Consider the following 22,531-nt stretch of genomic DNA (forward strand, 5'->3'; position numbering starts at 1 on the left):
TGTAACAATAACAGTCCTTAAAACTTAATGAATTTGGAAAAACAACTCACAAACTTTTCATTTTAACTAAAACAGTATAAACTACCTAGAAATTGCCTGTAATAATATGTAATACTGCCTGGAAACTCATGGCATCTAACTCCATATGAACATTTCCTGTCACAGTATAAATGTGATTCACCATATTATTGTAACAACTGTAAACATAGAGAGCTTAACAGCATTGGTAATTATCAAAATTATTTTTCTTATGTTTCTGTAATGGTTAATAGCTCTTAACCAAAATGATATTTTTAATGCTAACATATAATTATTATTGTTTCAAATGTACTGTTTTACAAAAAAAACCTGAAACAATAGTAAAGCGCATTATTATTTCTTGATTAAGATGTAAAATTATAGTTATTTCATTGAGGTCCTGAACAGATGGTCCTTATGACAGCTGTTTTTTTTTTTTTATTGTTGTTTTTAATGTGCACAAATACCGACAAGACGGGAAAAAAAACTCCCCCATAAATAGGAGCATTATTTCCTGGAATGACTGGAAAGATGCAGGCTCCCCCTTGTGGCACTTCAAAATAAATCCCTGAGACTGAATTTGTAGTCCCCTGAGATGTTAATAATTTGTAACCATGATCAATCAATTTATCGTGAGCACTTTTTATCACAATGCACCATAATATCGTACATAGTCCAGTCCCTACTCCATGTCATTTTATTCTTGCTTCATTTTGACTCAAAATTCAATTTGTGAAATACTGAAAAACCTTGAAAATATCTCATTGTGTTGGATTTAAAAAAAAAAAAAACTCACAGGTTTTTCTTCCGTTTCACCTTCTAGAAATTCCCCGGCTACCGGGAAGAGAAGAAGCGCTGCGAGTACCTCCATCAGAAATTGTCGCATATCAAAGGCCTGATCACGGATTACGACCGCGCACAGGGGTTGTTGTCGTAGTAACCGGCGCTGCCCCCCCCCCCCCCCCCCGTCAGGAGAGGGATGTCATGTGACTGGACCAAAAGGCTCCGAAAACAGACCCAAAGACTGTCCAGCAGGGTCCTGGAGTCACCAAGACACTTTTCACTTTACTGCTCCTGATAATGGATTCCAGGTCAGGAGTGAGGTTCTTTTTCAAAAGTGGGCTTAGACCACCGACTCGTGACCAGATGTTGCCCTTTAACACTATCTATGGTTATTATTATTATTGTTATTATTATTTTTAAATATTATTGCTGTCATGGCTGGATTTTTGTTCTGTTGTAAAATGGTCACGTGACACAGTGAAAAGCCAAAACCGATTTTTTATTTTTCCTCTCCTGAAATGCAAAAGCAGATGCGATCCTTCTTGTCTAACTGTATTTTTATTTTATCTATTATCTCATCAGAGCTAAAAAAGAAAATAACAATAATAATAATGATAAAAGTTCAGATTTTTAAATAGTATTATAAATTGATGGTACAATCAATCTTACGGGAGGGAACGAAAGCATGCAGAGGAGTTGGTTTGTGTATTTGTCATGTCGGGCTGCAACGATTTTTCAATTAATCGATTAATAATTCTTCTTAAATGTCAATATTTCCTGGTGTCTTTGCTCCATTTCAAAAAGAAATCATGAAAACTGATCAGTTTGGTTTGTGGACCAAAGAGTTTAAGGTTTGGGAAACACCAGTCAACATTTTCTGACATTTTATGGACCAAACGAGGAAATAATCCATCGATTAATCAATTATGAAAATAATCCTTGGTTGCAGCTCTGACAACATGACATTATGCCGTCAGACCACATAGAAACCAAGAAAGAATCAGTGAATGGAAATTCCGCTATCATGAAGGCAACGTGAAATTAAATGTATCATCTGTACAAGAAGCCATATTTCTGCAGGATTAGGACCAAAATTATTTACATCGACAAAGAATATATCACAAAAAAAAGGGAGGATGTGAAGTTCCATCAAAAATGCTCGACTTCCTACTTTGAGCCCGTTCTGATTTGGTATGAACATCCGTCCTGAGTGATCTGATCACATCCAGACTGCACAACGTACAACAAAGGGATTATCACAAATACAACATTCAGATTTGGTTCGAGGACGCACGTGTGTCCACATTCCTCAGGCTGCATGAACATAATCTGTCCTCAGATTACATTCAAAGCCACCCCCCCAGTTGACGTTAGCCCCTAATCCAGTGGTTCTCAAACTTTTTAAACCTAAAGTAGCTCTCTCAACATCCTCCTCTTCCTCACATAATATACTTCACACACTGATGTAGTGAGATTAGATTAAGACGGGGCGAGAGATAAGGTGACTCTTAAGTATTATTATTTAATTTTATTTATTTTTATTTTTTCGACACACTCCACTTCAAAATTCCCATTCACATACCCTGGTATATACAGTAGAACAATATTTCTGGTACGTACCAATGATGGTACATGTACCCCAGTTTGAGAACCATGGCTCTAATCAGCTCTCACACGCACGTTGATTTATCACCAACTCAATATCAACACTAATAGTCATATCAGTGCCTCTCGATGGTTAAAAAGCGGGTTTTTGCACGATCATATACGGAGATGCATCCGCGACACATTTCAGTACCGAATACAGAGTATTTAGCACTTTCCACATGTGATCACATGACTAAGGATGGATGTTTATCCCTGGGTGCTGGTGTTTTCTCTCTGGCCTCAGATCATAGGGATTTTTTTTGTGGCTTTTCTCCAAACAGCCCGTTGTCATCTTTAAGAAAATACTGGAACGCCACAAAACAGAACAACAACGGCCTGAACTGGAGATCCTCACACATGTCGCCCCTACAGTATCACAAACTAAACTGCCTTGTCGCCACAACATGAAAAACAACTTAAAAGAGGTTTACTGAAAACTACAGTACTTATATAGTAACGATGCAGTATTTTCATTGTTGTTCAAAGACGTCTTTAAAGTATACAGGGTAATATTTAGACCAGTGATTCCCCAAAGACAGATCAGGGGTCACGGAAGATTTTACGCGTACGTATACATATATATGTATATATATATATATATATATATATATATATATATATATATATATATATATGTATATGTGTGTGTATGTTTTAAATAAGTTGTAATTTATTTACCAAACATCTCTTTCGAATGATTCATTTATTAGGTTTTTACAGATATGGCTGTAAATGAGTCGCTACATCATTATTATTATTATTATTCGCGTTTTTTTTGTGATTTGGGTCACAATAGTTTGCCATCTTTACATAGTGGGTTATGGAAAGTTTGGGAAACGCATTATTTAGTATGTGCTTTGGTTGAAGACTTGATGACTTGGTTGAATAACAATAATTGACATTTCGATGTCCGTCTGCTGACTGTGGCTTTAAAGACTTGGACCTTTTCAATTCTTAACCCTGTGTGAAGTGTGTGGATGGGTCGCTCTGATCAAACCACTCTTTTATTTTATTTTACTGTATCAGCAGGTACATTTGAATTACTGCAACCTGTGATTTTTTCTATCACGTTCACTAGCTGTGGCCTGAAAGTAGAGGAAAATGATGTCTGGACATTTTTGCGTCGTCGTGTCAGTGTAGCTGTGCAAGGGCTGGGCGATAACGGGTACCACGTTCACATAAGTTGATATCCATAATTATTGCAATAAATGTCGGATCATTTCTTGGAAGAGCCCCCCCTTTTTCCACCAACATTTCCAGGAACTTTTATTACCAGGAAAGTATTTACCTGCGGGGAAAGAATTCCCGGTAATCGGTGCTGTATTTCCACCGCACCTCAATGTTCCGGAAAACAATATTTGGAGGGAAAGATTTTTCCGCCAAGGTAATTTCGGTGGAAACACGCCAAGGTTTTTCCAAAATCCCGGGTAAATAAGAATCAAGTTCCTGTGGTGGAAAAGGGCGGAATATTTGTTTAGAAATCAACAAAAAACTATATCGAAGTTAAGCGTTTGTCGTGTTGTTCCAGCGAGAAAGCGACATTGCAATAATATTGGTATTGAATTAAGTCCCAGCCCCTGAGTGATGATACTCAAGACTCTTATGTCCCAATAATGGCTTAAAATGTGAGAATGAAGCTAATACTGTATTTGCCTTAACGCGTGTGTATGACAGACAGGCGCTCGGTACTTTTGTTCTAAAAGAATGTTTGTTGTGTTCTCTGCACAGTTCAAAGCATTTCTGTAAAAAATGTCTTAAAAGTTTTGAAGGAGAGTTCAGTTACTGGATAGTTGTTGCGCAACAGTCGTCTTAATTTTTCATATTTAGCTTCATTTTTGTGTGGAATAATCGTGTTTGACTCACAGTTCCATCCTGTAAGGACAACCACTCTTTAAAGTAAGAATCATTGTAGAAATCGACCCCAAGGAAAAAAAAAAAGAATACTAATTTGCTTCGCTTCACTCCGTTAACATATTTAGCAGCTCTGTTTTGTCGTTTGGTCGTCTGGGATTTTATTTTGAAGGATTTAACAGTTGTTCCGTCTTGGCACATATGAAAGTTTCCAAGAAATTTATATTTATTAGCACTGAATACAAAAAAAAAAAAAGGATAACTGTGTTTTTACAAATTCCAAAAATTCGGCACATACTTGTATTTTTCAGCCTAGTTGATTTCTATTTAATTTAAGCAAAATGCGTGAAAATATAACGATACTAAAGACATTTTTAATGTCACTTCAGGACGAACAAAAGACCTGTAATGAAATTTAAGGGCTCCTTATCCATTTTTATCACTATAGAGTCATATTGATCAATTGTGACAAAACAATCTGCGTCGTGGTGAAAACACGGAAAAATATCAACCCTGATCTTAGTATTAATGAAGATAATTTAAGTGGATTTTTTTTTTTTGGGAGGGGGGGGGACCAGACCCTTAATTAAAGGGAACTCTTAAGTGCTGACTGACTGTGAGCAAACTACTGATGGTGCCTTTTCAATCATACAAGCAGAGCCACTGTGTCTGTAACTATGATTGTTGTCATGGAAAAATAATAATAATGATAATAACTTGTGCCAGCAGTATTTACACCTGTGTAGTTTCACACTGTTCAAAGTGCTTTTATTATTCAAGTTGATTCCAAAATGCCTTGTAACATTATATAAGGTATGTTGTTACTGTACAATTTTTTTTATTTAATAATTAAATCACTTTTTTTCCAGTCAAAATATTATTATTATTAAATTTAGATCAATTTAACCAGGACAACACTTCACTCAACTGCATCCGATGTTTGCTTACGTGCATTTCTTTCAGATTCCTCATATTTCATACATCATGTGCTTCATTCATGTTGGTACTGAAAACAAAAGAGAAATAAATCTATGCCTCCATTGAAATGTGAAATAAAACTTTTTTTTTTGCTGCAATTTAATCAACCAACCGACGAGGAGAAGTAATTTATTTATTGCTTTGAGCGTGCGTTTGTTCTTTTCTTTGAATGGGATGTCATGTCTGCAGAGTCTCTTCACGCATGTTTCCAAGTATGGTGAAAGGGAAGTGTGGAATATATTTTTGCATTTTCCGACAGCGGGTGTCTTATATCACGTGGTCATCCGCTTCGGAAAAAGGAAAAAAACAATAAATGTATACTGTATATGTTCAGTAAAACTGGAAATTAAAGCTTCTGTTTTTTCTCTCTCTCTCTCTCCAGTTGCGTTGTATTCTGTCATTTTTCCACAAGAGGGCGGTGTTACTTCATCTCTGAATGGAGCCACAAATGTTAGAAGACATTTTTAGTGTGACAGTGGACACTTTATAAAGTACTTAATCAACAAGATTAACCGGTGTCTGATCTTAAATATAAATAAATAAATCAACAGCATTAATTACACATAGAAACCCTTTTAAAACCAGTGTTTTAAACTAAATCAAAGACAAATTCAATTATTGCTTACGTTTGGACTTTGTGTCCAAACATAAAAAGTCACAGTACGTGCTCGCAGTGCGTTGTCTAATCTCATCAGATTAACTAATCCTCTCTAGTGCTCGTGACCAGACCAGAGTCGACCTTCTGCCTTCTGCTCTGCAGTTTATCTACACCTTCATTATCACGGCTTGATACTTAAACTGGGCTTTGTGTAGGTGATAATTCCAATCATGGAGGACACCAGACCACAGAACGCAACTGTTCCTGCATTCGACGAGTAAATGCCCAGCTTGTCTAAGGGAATGAAGAGATCACAAATGTTTTTCAGCGTGTCCAGGGCGACCGCCGGATGTGATTTAAGGCTCGCCAGCAGCAGGAACAGCAAAGCGTCCAGATGGGGAACGACAGCTTCGGCCACTTCGGGACCCTCGTTCAGATGCCGCATCATTTCCCGTCTGAACTGCTTATCTTTGGCTCTCTGCACCATTAACTGCAGCACGACATAAAAGTCTCTGGCCAGGCTGATAATCAGCGAGAGGAGGTAGCAGCGGGAGGCGCTGGTGCTCCACGACTGCTTGTCGAGACCGCGGATAAGCCCAGCGTTTATGACCCAGAGGACGTTGTCGCAGATAAAGTAGAGGGCACGGTTGACGTTGGCGGCGGTGAGGCACAGGCTCAGCACTCGGTCGGAGAGTTGCATGGATCGTTTAGCAGCCTCAATGGAATTTACTGTGTTCCCCAGCCTGAAGACTGAGAGAGAAAACATGACAGGGGCAGGAATTAATGGCACATCAGACGGCACAGTCCACAGTGACAAAAGAAAACACTCAAAACAATAACTTCTATCAATTAAAGCAGAACTATGCAGAATCAGGAGGTCTCGCGAGACACGATAACTGCTTTAAGGCACTGTCTAGCCACAAGATCCTAGCCAGGTATCTGCTATAAGATCCATTCATCCATCTTCTACCGCTTTATCCTCTGCATGAGGGTGCTAATCTTAGCTGACATAGGGCAAAAAACGGGGTCACACCCCTGACAGTTCGCCAGTCCATCACAGGGCCACATATAGAGACAACCATTCACTCTCACACTCACACCTACGGTCAATTTACAGTGTCCAATTGACCTAATCCCCATATCTGCATGTCTTTTGGACTGTGGGAGGAAACCGGAGAAAGCACACACACACACAGGGAGAACACTCAAACTCCTGCTATCAGATCAAGGCAGAAAAAAAGAAGCAGAGAAACCCGTTGTCAGAGTAGGAAGCGAGGAAGAGGATTTAACGAGGAAACACGCAGGATTTTCAGCGTAATTTAACAGCTTTGGAGGTCGGTGTGAAAGTTAAGTGGCTTGTTGAGGGGGAGATTGGGGAGCTCTCTCCACCACTCCCCTGACTGTCTGTTAGCGGTACACGAGTCGCGGAACACTGGAGTCCTCAGAATCAGTAAAACAGATGCTGACCGGCATGGGCGGGGCTCAATGACTTGTGTTCGCCGGCTCCGTTAAAAACAAATGGGTAACGACAGTGAGGATAAAGTGGTAGACAATAGATGGATGTATGGATAAAAATATATACTCCAAAATGAATGGACTTGCAGAGTTTTCCACTTTAAAGTCATTCAAATTAGAAGTATGCCAGTTATGGGCTTACTGATTAAGAAATGTATAATATCAAGTCATAAAATGACCCTGATGTATCATCAAACATTAAGGTTTTGGTCTGAACGAGAGTCAGTGGTGGAAAGAAATTAAACTACAGATGAATGAGAGCAGAGAGTTTGTTAAAGACAGACAATGGCGTGGCTAATTCTCTCTATTCAGACATGTTGTCAGAAGTTATTTAACACATATTATTATATTTTTACAGCGTGTTATTGTGCTGCCTTGTCGTCTCATCACGTCTTCACTCTCTCCTGAAATGACACACACTCACACTAACGAACGTCAGTGTAATTATAGAGATTTTTTTCCCCTTCTCTCTCACTCATTTTGTTTGTTTTTCATTTATTTATTCTCTCTATGAGGATATACAAATATTTATATAGGAACGTGTATGTCAGTAATTATGTGTATACATGGGATTATATGTATATTATTTAATTTGTTATATTATGATAAGGATTATTATTTATTTTCCTGCATTGCTATGAAAGTTTGTACTATTACACGTCTTCCTTTAAAATGTGCTCTGTTGTGAGTGAGAGGAGCAGTGGCTAGCATTGTTGCCTCACAGCAAAAAAGGTCACCGGTTGGAACCCGGCTTCCTCCCACAGTCTGCAGACACGCAGTTTGGTGACACTCACTGAATAATGGTGTGAAAGTGAGATTGAGTGGTTGTTTGTTGCCTGGCTCCAGTTTCCCGTGACCCTCATGTGGAGGATAACGAGTGAGCGATTGCTCTGTTTATGAGTTATGTTTTAAAATTTAAAAAAAATACACAACGTGGGACATTTATGCGTGTGCCAAGTGCAGCTCCCGCGGAGACTTTGGCAACGACGCTCTACAGAGTTGGAAATTGGGATTGTAGTAATGTTTTTAAACGCTAAAACGGTTGCTGTTGTACATATTTTTTTTTTTTCCATAAATCTTCATAGTTTAAACACATTACTGTACGGGGGTGTAGTGGCTCAGTGGTTAAGACCGGTACACTGTGTGTGAAAGACATCATGGTCGCAAGTTCGACTCCACCCCTGGCTGATTGTACTCAATTCCATTTTAAGTCGCTTTGGATAAGGGTGTGCTAAAAGACATGTAATGTAATAATGTAATGTATGTTGTCACACTGGTTCCTTTAAAAGGAAGTGATCATTTGGTTACATAATGACTTAAACCCGTTTTTGTTAAGGCTCCTCTTTGCCTCCATTTCTTCAGAAAAGCACGTTATTATTGGTTTGACCTGCGAGTAAAAGCTCTTTCACCTAGAGGCAGTTGACACACAGAGGATTACCACACCAACAGAGGCTGACCTGTTTCACAATGGCCCAGTGAAGTCCTTGTTACGCTCTACTGTGAACAACATCAAGGTTTTGCCTCACAATGCTGAAAGACATCGCTTCAGCCGCTATTTTCATGAAGAGATGTCATCAAGTCAGTCTCTGAGAAACGTTAGAATTCATCTAAAAACCTTTTTTATTATCTATATATGAGCTGTCAAGGCCAGACTTACGTCAGCAACGTAGGTGCAACACGTTCGGCACACAGTGCAGTCAACCAAACAGAGACTAACTTCACTCATATAGTAGAAAATCATGAAAGACGTCAACGGCCATTAACCTGATCTGAGTGCATGACGACGTGTAGATGGCCATTGATGTTTGTATGTAAAACTACACAGCACACATACTTCGGATTCTTTTTAAATATGAGTATTTTCTAGTGACTCGTGGCTCTATATGACGGAAAAATCATTACGGGGACAAAACAAGACAAATTGAGAACATCACCTTTTCACTTTTGGGAAAAACCAAATCAATATTTTGTGACATTTTGTGACATTAAAAGAATCAACAGATTAAGCCGTTTTAAAAAAAATAAAAAAAATAAGTGTTAGTCGCAGCCCGAAATACAAACGTTGCAGGATTTCTCTTATTTATTCACAACACAAAAATAATGACTGAAATAGAATCTAAATTTAACACCAGCTCTGCACAAGACTTTTCCTGGCGTACACATTTTAAAGGTTGTGTAAAACGCTAATTTTAAAACACCTCACTATTTATACGATATTTGATTTAGAATGAAAAATACACTTCCTTTTCCCCGAATGGTATTTACTTAAAGGTCACAATCTTTAATGGGTCATATACTGTATTTAGACACAATCGCTCAAATCACACAACTTTTTCTTTGTATTATTGACGATGGAAACTCAGTGTTATGTAATTATTATCTATTAAAATGTCTGAAACTAATAAGGCTTAGGGACAGAAATCCATATGAGTCTGATATTGGTCAAAATCCCGTGATCGGATATCAGACAGATAAAAATGTAGAATTTTTGCCGAGTCATGTATGGGCTGTTTATTTCTACTTTTTGGGATTAGAATATTTGTTACACAGTTGGAAAATGATGTCTTAGAAATGACTCAGCACAAATGTGTTGGTATAACGGCTTTATACGCTCATAAATGGTCTAAAATGACTATATTGGACGAATATCGGTATCGGACAACAAAAGTGGTGTGTTCCCATCCCTAATAAAGTTTATACATATTGTGTGTAACCACAGATTTCCCTTTTCCCCTTTACAGTTGAGTCACACTCACCTTTTCGTCCAGCGTTCAGTTTGGCCTCCAGACTGTTGAGTTTGGCCACCAGGTCTTTTTTGTTCGAGTTGCTCCTGAGCAGATACGTCGACAGCGCACACGCAAACTGAGCCGCTCTGAAAAACAGGAAGAGGATGGACATGAAATGTCTTCAAGACACGATTCTTAAAACTGTGAGGCTGGAGGACAATCAGAAAGTGTGGAAAATGAAACAAATAGCAAAAAAATAATACTAAATCAATTTATCCCTCGCTCCACCGTAGTCTAACTTCACTATAAGTGTGTGTCAGCAAATAATTATCTTAATTTAATATAATCTGCCTCCTGTGAAAAGTCAGCCCAATATTTTCTCAGGCGTAAAAAGGTTTTTTTTTGCATTTGTCAAAATTTAAGTCACATTCTCACAGCTCTTGACAGCGTCAGTAAAAAGAGAAGTTTTTAATGATGAACCCAATCGTGACATTTTTTTTTTTTAATAACACTCCATTTACTGCAATATTTTCAAAAACAACAACACTGATTCGCAACTGTTAAAAATACCTTCTACAACAAGTTGACAGCTGCCGAAGTGTTGGGAGAAAATGTGACAACATATTAATGATAACAAGTTTAATCTATGCTGAAATCCTACAATCTCATAACCAAAATGGACACGCAGGAAGTAACTTTGGAGAGATTTTGTTTAGATTCATCAAACAGGAAGACATGGTGGTGGAGAAAGAAGAGCGGCAAAGAAAGGTGGAATAAGAAAAAGAAGTGCTAACCTGTACATTATGTTGTTTACTGCGTCCTAACATGCTCTGTCGGGCAAAACTATCAGACCTGACCGAGGGAGCGTTTGCGTGATTATAGGAGCAGCGCATGGGCGGGCGGGGACAAGAGATGTGTATCCCGTCAAAAAGCTGAACAACTTCTGAAACGCTTCTTTGTGTTTTCAGTCGTACTCTAACCTGTGTACAGTTTCCTCCCTTTACGAGCTCAATGTCGCTCTTAGTGGATTTTGTTAATAAGAGGGTTCTCACACCTTGGTTGATATCAAATTCAAGGACTTTTCAAGGGCTTTCCAGGACAAATTCTGTCAAATTCAAAGACTAAATGTGTCGACACAGCTTAAGATGGGAAGTGCAACTTCCGTTTCGCCCCTGATTGGAGTTTTATAGATTAGCAGCACGCTCTACATCTGGATAAGTGATTGTTTTTGGGATCTTGGTCAAAGTCAGTCTTTGTCATTTTTCTTTGGTGAGACAGAGATCTTGGAATTTGCATTTTGCAGGCGTCACTTCACTCCCTCTTCTCTTGCCCAACATTACTCGCTCATTGTTCTGTGTGGAATCTCACGTCGATGGCAGAGAGAGACAGAGACACCACAACAACGCTAGTAATTACAACTCAGGGCATGAAATAGTAGGTGGCGTCGTAACAAACAAACAAGGGAGATATTTACCTTTAAATATCAACTTAACTTCTTTCTTGCACAAAATTCAAGCACTTTCAAAGACCTGTGCCTATTTAGGGCAGTTTTCAAAAACTTTCAAGGGCCTTGACAATCACAATCTTGACAAAACCCTGTTAATATTTAAAAGTTAATATAAAATGATTAAACTTCAGGTAGTGTGCTGACATTTAAATGATCTATGTGAAGGTTTTCAGTCATCCAGGTCACTGTGTCTTCAGGGTTATATACTGGTCACTTTGTTAGGTACACCTGTTCAAAAGCTTGTTAGCACACACGCCTAATCAACTTTAATGCACTTGGGCATGAAGACGTGGTCCAAGCAACCTGCAGAAGTTCACACGCACATGAGAAGAGGGAAGAAAGGTGATTTATGGTTGCTGTGTTCTTGTTGTCAGTCTGCAGATCTGCTGGAATTGTCACGCACACGGTCGTCTCTAGGGTTTACAGAGATGTGCAGAACCTGCTTTGTTGAAGCCAGAGGTCAGGGGGAGAATGACCAGACAATTATAGAAGATAAAGAAAGACAACAATACCTAAAATAACCACTTGTTACAACCAAGGTTGGTGGGAAAACATCTCTGAATCCACGTACATACTTTCAGCACAAGACCTATCGAAACTCCTGAGGGCACACAATATTGTATTTTACCAATTATTATTGCAGCCTTGGTTTCTTTTCCCAACCCTTTGGTTATATAACATGAGAGGGATGTGGTTATTTCTACTTTAATATGATTAAATATACTTTAGAAGTAACAAATGAATGAAAATGTGCAATTTTTTTTAACATTTATTTGATTTGATTTACAACACTTTTCTAGGTCATTGAATTTCCCCTTGGGGATCAATAAAGTTTTTTTAATTGAATTAAAGTGCATTAAAAAATGTAAGCAGTGTAAAATGTTATTTTGGAGATAAATTGCTAAGCAAAGATGTGTACGAGTAAGAAATACAGTATAGAGAGTTTGGAAACGGTGCCTCGAGTTTTAACCGACGTTTGTTACAAAACTGGGATGTAAATAAAAAATGTAAATATTAGTTCTACATGCTGACCAAATACTTTTTATTCACTACCGATAAAACGTAAATTCTTTACTTATCACATGGTCACTTAACTTACCTAAACACACGATCTTTCCCTTGATTTTGACTCGTGAATTTCAGAACCGTGTCCATGGTGGAGACAAACTAGAACAGTTCGTTCTACTTCGGCTTCGGCTTCGGCGTCACTCCTCCTCCTCCTCCTCCTCCTTCTTCTTCTTCGCTACCTGCTTGTCTGTCAACTCACCTGTGAACTTGTCTCAGTTTCAACAACATATACGACAGTGTTTCGTCGTTGCTGTTTAAAACCAAACAGTTCGGGTTGTTTTTTTTAAAAAACCAACAACTTATTCCACTTCCATGCCGAGCTCGTGTTGCTTCACTTGCTACCTCACGGAGCCGGGGGGGGGCCCGCGAAACTAAACGCGCTTGTTTCAGTCCAGACAGATTTTACGGACGGACCACAAGCACGAATGGGGGCGGTTTTTACGAACGGACCACATTAACTACTGGTTACTATGGTAACTGTAGTTTTTTTCCACAATTAAAAGGTTAAAACTAGGTTCTTAAAAGTTCGTTATTCACACATTTTGTATAATTTCATAGCAAATTACAGATTTGTTTCTTATTTACATTCTGTTACGTTTTTAGTCATTATTATAATCGATGTTGTGATGATCTTTGCAATGCTGTTGTTGTTTGTCATTAGTCTATTGTTTGAAAGTTCTGGATTATTTGTTTTAATGTTTTATTCTTTAAAACATGAGCGATAGCTAAACATACATACTGTACTACTATATATGTTCAATTTTATTTTATAATGGGAAATATAATAATGTTTAAAAATATAATTCATATAAAAAATAAGAGAACAAAAATAGAAGGAATGTCATTTGTGAATTAACTTGACCAAGTTTAAACATTTTGAAAGTTTTAAACTGTTGCAAATAGTTTAGTGCTATATTAAATAAAAAATATATCTTTATTACTATGTATATATGTGGGTTTTAAAAAAAAAAAGCTATTCACATGGTTAATTTAAAAAAACGTAATATGTGACATACAACAAAAATTAAATGTGAAAAATTAACCAAATAAAAATGTGGCCAAAAACCAATCACGTCGTTTTTCCCCAACAGCTTTTATTTAATATCAATGCCAAGTTAAATATACAAGTTATGTTTACCTTCTACTGTCTCTTGCCACTTCAGTTATTGAGTTTTTAAGTGAGATAAAATGCCACTTTTTTATTATCTAAACAGAGTTTTACAAATCAATAATACAATGACTCTGTGGTATGGATTGTCTGTAGCTTTATATATCTGTCTGTCGGTCTATTTTGTGTATTCTGTAAAATAAATAAATAAACGTCATTGCACTGTACACTGTTCAAAACATATTTTATAAGGATTCATAAGCAGGGTATATTATTTCAAGGTCATTCACATGTTTCATCCCATCTCTGCCATAGCTTCACTTGTATGGGACATGATTCATATTCATATACAGCGATATTTCCCATCCGTGGGGGTGACCTTATCTACAGAGAAAGCCATGCTTCATTTGAGCTTCACTTTCAAAGACACGGTTCATGCGGTGGTCAGTGAGTGGACAGACGTTCTCATGACTGCCTTCCACGTTACAAATGAGAGAAGAAAGATGATGATGATGATGATGCAGGTAGTTCATATAATTGTATCTACATAAACAACCACAAAAATTAAGTTAAGTGAAGCTTGAGATATAAATAATGTGACCATGTAATATGGATGCGCAGGTTCACAGGCGTTGACATTCATATTCATTTTCAGACCAAAAGCAAGAATCAATAAAGACAGATGTGAATAAAATCGATAGACAAAAGCAGGAAAAAGCAAAACCTCAACTACTGCACACACACACAAACAAGCAACTACAATGTAGATGTAAAGGCCAACTGTGAAAATAAAAGTGAGATTTCTTTTTATTTAAGTGTTAATGGGAGCAGATGTGATAGTGTGTGTGTGGGAAGATGATCCATAATCCAGGGGCTCTCACCTCGACTGCAGAACGGCTGAGGTCTTTTTCAAAAGACTTGAGATCCTTCGGGATGAATAACAGAGTGTAGGAGTCCAATCAAAGCTTTACACGCTCATGCAACAGAAACTTAAAATCAAGAGGGGAAAGTCGAAGTTGTTGGAATTCTTTCTGTCCACCGGCCAACGGCAGCTTTGCGGCGACTCCTCTTCGTCTCTGAGACTGAGAGCGAGATGTGTCAGCGAGCTCGAGTTATTTTTAAGAAAGCAATTCCCACGAGGCCCATCGCCATACCAAGGCTGTGTGTATCCACTGTGTGAACATTTTGTTGTTAAAAATCCAATATTCAAGGACTTTTTTTCCCTCTCACACAATTTGATCAGTGAAACTTGTCCATGACTAATTTTCCTAAAAGAAAAGAAGTCTTACTGCACCCACAGCGATGTATTTCCAATATGACAAATCAGTCTCAGCAAGAAAAAGTTTGAAAACTTTTATTAATAAATAAGGGAACGGCTTCAACTGCAAAACTGTCCCCGGTAACACAGACAGTCTTGGTTTTATTTACTTCATGAAATTCGAGCTCTAGTGCAGAGTGTGGGATGAGTGAATTCTATCTCGTAGAAACTAGATTAAATGGAGTAAGACTCACTTTCTTGATTAAAACATATTGTTTATTTTGTCTTTATGTCATTGAGCATATTGAGTTGCAGAGGTGGAAAGTGCTAAATTACATGTACTCGTGTTATTGTAATTGAGTAGCTTTTTTGTGTACTTTTTAAAGTCATTTTTAAAATGTGTTATTTTACTTATATATATATATCTTTACTTATGTTTATATGTATTTGTGTATATATATATATATATATATATATATATATATATATATATGTATATACATATATTCTGTATATATATATGCTGGTGAATTGGTGTTAATTCAGGTCCCTGAGTGAGTGAGAAAGTTAAAGCATTTGTGACCTTTGACCCATTTTGACTGACGTGTTTACATATTTTATTTTGTCAGCACTTTAATTCACAAAGGTTTGCTTTTAATTAAAAACAATTAACGTGAGATTTGTGTCTCCTTGTCCTTATTGCACGACACAAGAAAGAGTACATTTAAAACAAGCTACTTTTTTCATTTAACATGAGTACATGTTTAGACTAGTACTTTTACTTATCCAAATGGTGGTACTTTTACTTGAGTAGAATATTTCAGTACTCCACCTCTGTTGACTTGTGAACTTTGAAAATCAATATAATTAGAAGCTTAAAAAACTTTCCGCAAATATGTGCTTGGTCACGGGCAAGTTTCTATTTCCTTGTCTCATTCCCTTCATACATTATTTTCAAAAAAGTAGTAGAAAGTTTTGCTCTTGCTCTCGGGACATGTTCTTATTAAATGTCCCAAAGGTCGACACTGAGCCTTGAATGTAAGAGCTGGTTTTCACTGAATGTTCTTGTCACATAAATCTGGCTGTAGATATCGATGAATGGATCCTTTGTACGGTTTAATTTGATCATATTCTGTATTTTTTTTTCACGAGTATCTCATGAAATGTTCCATAAAATAGCAAAGATGAAAGTACAGATAAATAATGCAGGTGCAAAGAGATAAATCCTGCTTCAAAAAAACACTTGAAGCATCATTTATTTTTAATGACATGTTCCAGTCTTGTAATCTGCTTACATGAGGATGAACAACACCATTATTTAGACCCGACAACCTCAATCAACAGAAACAATTAAAGCAATCATGCCGGCATCCACCATTTACAGATCACTACACCTGGTTGAAAAAACACTGTCAGATATAATCTCAGTCTCCTTAATTCACACCTCTGAGAGTCTGACGTGACTGAAAACAGGTCATTATCTGTTATTTTATCACCACGCGACGTCTTACACAAACCCAATTTGTCGCCACTCCACGTCTGGATGTCGTAATTGCTGCGGCATAAACTCAGGAAACTTTAATATAATCTGAGGTTGGCAGCGTAGTCTGAGACTCACTGCAGTATACGATCGCCCCTGAATGCAAAACGAGTGCAGAAGTTTTGTTGCTGTTTATTTCTGATAAATATTCTTGACTTTGTGTCTTTTTCAAATACAAACCTCCCAAACCTCAGGGGGATGTTTTCTTCTTGATGCACATGGAAAAAAACAACAAAAGGGCTGTTGCGGGATTTTATTATTGACTGGCTTTTGGGTTTTACTTAATCCTTTAGACTATACCTTCTGCCAAGTAAGTGGGTTTTTCCCCTCTTGGTCTTTTTCGCTTGTTTTTTTGTCAACAGACTTATGCAAATTTAAATTCACAGCCCACTTATACTTATATACACATGCAGCTGAGGACATTTTTTAACATCAGTGTTTTAGAATATAATATTATGTATGGATCGAGTTCATCTGGATGAACTTTGTGCAGATAATCTGCACAACATTTTACTTGCCTGTTCTTTGCCACCGAGCGAATAAAACCGTAAAAAGTGAGCAGTAAAATGACTGAAGTGAAGCAGGAAACCAAATGATCGGTATTTTTCAGCGGAGGAGCCACAACAAAAGGAATGCAGATAAGATGTCAGACGCCGTTCACGCTCTAAACTGCCAACACAGTCACTTACCCTCAGGCCGCAGATCCAGATGACTCAATTTCAGACCTGAAAGAGCCGTGTCAAGATTTGTGCCAACATCCATCAGACTCAGCGATGGTTGATATCCACTCACTGGCCACTTTATTAGGTACACGGGACACTTGAGATCTTCTGGCTGCTGCTAAATCTGCTTTAAAACGTATTATTAAATATGCACAAATGTCCGTTACATTCAAACCCCTGTCTGGTGAGTTCACAGGTGTTCCTAATAAAGTGGCCAATGAGTGTATATGTATAACTTACTAACACCAGGGGTCTCAATAGTTGTACTTTTTTTCATTAGTTTTGACTTTTTGTTTTTAAAATGAGTTTGTTTTAATTCATTTTGAGGGAAGGTTTGCAATAGTTTGTATTTATAAATGCTTAGTTTTACTTTAGTTTTTATTAGTTTTAGTATTACGTTTTATTGTATTTGCCAGGAATCAAAAATGAGCACCCATCCCAGAATCTATAAGAAAAATAACAGTCTATAAGAAAGTAGCCTGGAGTGCAAAATGTGCATAATACTGCAAAATTAATCAGTAAATAAAAGACATATTTAAGTACAAAAGATACAATAATTTGGTATTGCATGGCAGGCAAGTTTGAGACCTCAACCTTACACCATTACATTTTCAGACTGATTTATTATTCTTATTTTATATATTTTTAATAGATAATAACAAGATATAGATATAGATATAGATACAGAATAAAAATGGAGGAAGATAAAATGGTTTATCAAAATGGGAGGATTTTAATCTATAATGTACATGCTAATGAACACTTAAGATTTGATGATCAAAGATTGATCATCTAATGAGCGAATGTGAAGTGTCATCACTGATGACGTTAATTGAATTCTCTTCTCGAGAGCAGTGTGAGTGTTTGGCCATGAGAAAACTACAGTGCTTAACTATAATTGAATAAACCACCACCCAAAGCCACAGCTGCCCTAAATTAACAGAATTGGTGATGATCAAAATCTTTTTTTTTTATGTTTCTGTAATGGTCAATGAACCAGCATATAGACACAACTTAACCTGACATGATATTTTTATTGTTATCCATGAGTTGTCAAATCTTCTGTTTTTACAAAAAAAACCTGAAAACAATAGCAAAGCGCATTATAATGTCTTGATTAAGATTTCTAATTGTAGGTATTTTCTTGCATTCCTGAACAGAAAAACTAGTTTTAGTGGATTCATTTCTGACTTCTCAAAGAAGAAGCCCAGTCCATAGTATGGCCCATCTAGGCCAGAATATACCCATCTAGGCTAGAATATACTCCTCTAGGCCAGAATATACCACTCTAGGCCAGAATATACTGCTGTAGGCCAGAATATACCCCTCTAGGCCAGACTATACCCCTCTAGGCCAGAATATACCGCTCTAGGCCAGAATATACCACTTTAGGCCAGACTATACCACTCTAGGCCAGACTATACCCCTCTAGATCAGACTATACCCATCTAGGCCAGACTATACCGCTCTAGGCCAGAATATACCCTTCTAGGCCAGAATATACCCATCTAGGCCAGACTATACCACTCTAGGCCAGACTATACCACTCTAGGCCAGAATATACCCCTCTAGGCCAGAATATACCCCTCTAGGCCAGACTATACCCCTCTAGGCCAGAATATACCGCTGTGTAAATATTAGTGAGTGAAAATACGGTCTAAATACAATCAAAATGTCTTTACACAAGAGGGGTACACTCTTGCCTTGGGGGGTAGTTAATCTGGCCTGTTACACCGGCTCAAATTTATAAAAAGGTGAATTCAGTTTGTTATTTTGCCAACAAAAACATTTTTAGTTTTGAACAAGTTTTCATGACATGTGGTCTAGCAAATCTGTCAGGCACTGTGTGTTCTTTTAAATGAAAACAGTAGACAAAGAGCACTTTCCCATATCAAAGAAAACGATTATGACTCACTTTTGTCTGAATAAATTCATTAATACTTAGTGCTTATCCTTAAAAGTTGTTGGGAGAGGGAGCCAGAGTCAATCCCTGCTGAAATAGTGTGTTTGTTTGTTTTTTATGTATATTCTGCCAAACTGTACAGAAACTTGGCCTGTCAATAGATAACTGAGTCTGAGCCCTTTGCCAAAAAAAAACCCCATCAATGTCTAGTAATTTCCCTTGACATTTCCAGCAACAGTTTACCACAGAAATTATTTACAGGGATTAAGTTTGAAAAAAAATCAATGACACTATTTGATATCAGAGATAAAAAAACACACTCGCTGTCCTTGCAGCCTTCAGTATGTGAGAGGCTGTTATAGACAATAAAAATATGCAAACTATCCACCCACATACAGAAAAATAACCTTTGGTATGAAGGATATTGAGTGCATGTGTGGTTGTGACTGTTCTCTGCGAGTGCCTCGTCTCTGCTCAGGTGTGGATTTACGCCATCATTTCCATTAGGAAGTGATAAATATTACCATGAGATGCTTTCAGAATACATGCAGTGATGTGATCTTTGCTGAAGCATATTTTAATTGTTTGTTTGCGTATTTAATAGGGTTTGAGTTTGAGTCTTGTGGGCCTCGCCACTCCACGGTCCAGTTGTAGTTAATTAGTCGATTCGACTGAAGACAAGATGAGGACACAGGCAACGATTAGTGAGCAACAGCCATGAGGAAAAGCTGAGGAAAGACGAGATGAGGACATGTTGTAGTTAATTATCTAATCAATGTGTCCTTTGGCTCTGATATTGATAACATGCAGCTGGACCATTCTACCTTATTATCACTGACTTTGTTTCTCAACAGCGAGAGTTCTCTACTGAATGAAGTCCTATAAACTTAAGGGAGGGAGGACATTTTGGGAAAGTGAGTGAGTGACTCTTTTTCACGTCACATTTTTTAAGGGTTAAGACCTGGTTTGAGGGTAAAGGCTGGTGTTAGGCACTTAGTTGTGATGGTTAAGGAGCTAGGGAATGCATTGTGTCTATATGAATACTGCACATATGCCCATGTGGCAGGAACAGTAGTCCTCAAAACCTGGTCTTAATGAGACAGAACCTTTAGAAAGTTCTGTTTCTGTTCTGTTCTGCTCTGCATTAGTTAAGATTACAGTTAAGGTAAGGGATAAAGCTTTGTTTAAGCTGTCCAAATCAGTAGGAAGCCAATGCAGTGTCTTAAGAAGAATAGTGATGTATGTGCGCATGTGTGTGCGTCTGTGTGTGGGTTAGAAAAATACCCACACACGAAAAATTGTCGAAAAATGGTATTGACCACAGGGAGTGAAGACATTTTGCCTGGTTCTCACATCTTTAAAGGGCTTTTGGGGGGTCCTGGTTTTAGGGTTAGGGTTAGAATTGGGTTTAAGTTAGGATTAGGGTAAGGGGCTAGGAAATGCATGATGTGTGTCCTCGCTACGAATGCTGCACAAACACCGATGTTGCAGGACCAGGCATTAAATGGTTACAGTTAAGTTAAGGGATAAAGCTTTTTTTAAGCTGTGTGTGCATTTACTTGCATATCTTTATATCTACAGTATATCTGTGAGGTCTAAATAATAAAAAAATGGTCTTTTTGGGGACAGTTTGACCTTGTGGGGACATTTTGTCTGGGCCCCACAACTTTAAAGGACTTTTTTAGGGTTAAGACCTGGTTTTAGGGTAAGCCATTAGTTGTGATGGTTAAGGTAAGGGTAGGGGGCTAGTGAATGTATTATGTCATGATGTGTCCCCACTAAAATATAAAAAACAAGTTTGTGTGTGATCCGTTTCTCATTCACATACACACACACACACACACACACATCTTTGGATGAGTTTATTGATTCCAGCTCATTTCCACATGAATCATACACAGTAGTATCTGTATACACTCTCTTCCCACATTATTAGGTACACCTATCCAGCTGCTTGTTACCGCCAATATCTGGTCATTTATATGTGACCTTGAATGTGCCGTGGTTGTGGATGCCAGCCTGGCTCTCTATGTTTTTTTCCAAAAAGGGAAGCAGGAATGTAAATGACAGAGACTGACCTTTCTGCTATGCAAAGGCCACCGTAGTTCCCATGTGTGTTTGGGAAAGAAACACGTGAGCAGAGGAGCCACCGTGGGGGATGTCACTAATTCTTTCACACTGGGGCTTTATGTAGATCATTATAATTTAGTGTGACTGACCAGACACAATGTTGCCCACCGTTGCCGTTCTAAGGTGAGATCATTTAATCTCCTGATTTACAGTGTGATAGACATGGGATGAAAAAGAAGGTATATGCAACATGACAAAGACAATTTTTGTCATAATGTGAAATAATACAATCAAATATGTTAGACATCATATTATTATTATTATTATTATTATTATTATTATTATTATGACTTTGAACATGGGTCACTTTTGACAAATATAACTAATCTGGGGCCTAATAAAATAAAGATAACATCTTGTGTAAAGTTTTACAAAAAGTAAATATAAAGTTTGTGGCATTTGTGAAATTTAAGAACTACAAAAATAAGAAAACTGTAGGCCTTTCATAGCTGCTATAAACAATGATTTAAATTGCACATAACTTCATGTAAGTGTTGGGAATAGGTTTTCATATTTTGAGTTTAGGGAGGTTTTTGAATATCACGTTTGACATAGGCGTAGGATATGACGCATACGTTTAGTTGACGAAATATTAATTAACACTTTTCAAGCTACAGGGAGTCACTGCAGACGGACTGAATTATTATTTCAGAAACTGCTGATCTGCTGGGATTTTCACACACACAACCATCTCTATATTAGATTAGATCAGATCAGATTTCCCAGGGTTTATAGAAAATGGTCTGTGAGCAGCAGTTGTCTGGGTAAAAAAAGAAAAAGAAAGGCGTGTTGATGGCAGAGGTCAGAGAAAAATGTCCAATTTGGTTTGTAATGATAGAAACACTCTGCAGAAAGCACCACCTCTGAACACTCGAAGCAGGTGTACCTAATAAAGTGGCCAGTGAGTGTGTATATCTGTATGAAATATTATCCCATGCCTGCACTTCATCACTGTTCCGAGCGAGACTGTCTCAAACGTATCTCCAGTCATCTAATGTCAAACTGATTAAAACAGACGTCCAGACTCCGAGAGCTGCAGGACTCTGACATCACAAAGGCAGATTTACATATTGAAGAGGGCTCCACATAAAATGAGAAAAGAGGAAATGGCTGTAGAGATAAAAATGCCAATGGAAAAGAGATGAAAAAAAGAACAGGACAAAATCCAACGGACTAAAA

The 22,531-nt window shown here is 37.6% G+C and overlaps 2 protein-coding genes across 4 annotated transcripts in view; one reads left to right on the forward strand and one right to left on the reverse strand.

The window, feature by feature from the left end:
* Positions 1 to 5,658, forward strand: part of LOC131470194 (RNA polymerase II elongation factor ELL) — a 33,070-nt gene extending 27,412 nt beyond the window's left edge. Inside the window, exon 12 of the mRNA XM_058645851.1 lies at positions 842 to 5,658. Coding sequence (XP_058501834.1) covers positions 842 to 955 — 114 coding nt within the window. The 3' untranslated portion in view covers positions 956 to 5,658. The remainder of the gene's footprint in view (positions 1 to 841) is intronic.
* LOC131470196 (peroxisomal membrane protein 11A-like) overlaps positions 1 to 13,047 on the reverse strand; it is a 73,155-nt gene extending 60,108 nt beyond the window's left edge. For 2 of the 3 annotated variants that reach the window (XM_058645854.1, XM_058645853.1), the window contains exon 1: positions 10,147 to 10,245. Coding sequence is in view for 1 of the 3 variants with exons in the window: in XM_058645855.1 (XP_058501838.1) it covers positions 6,057 to 6,625; positions 10,147 to 10,262; positions 12,723 to 12,778 (741 nt within the window). In the remaining 2 variants the exon portion in view is untranslated. Of the gene's footprint in view, positions 1 to 5,390; positions 6,626 to 10,146; positions 10,263 to 12,722 lie in introns of those variants that run through there. The other variant, XM_058645855.1, reaches the window with a different exon arrangement.
* Positions 13,048 to 22,531: the final 9,484 nt, after the last annotated feature.

This window comes from Solea solea, chromosome 12, assembly GCF_958295425.1.
Source record: "Solea solea chromosome 12, fSolSol10.1, whole genome shotgun sequence".
NCBI classification, from domain to species: Eukaryota; Metazoa; Chordata; class Actinopteri; order Pleuronectiformes; family Soleidae; genus Solea; species Solea solea.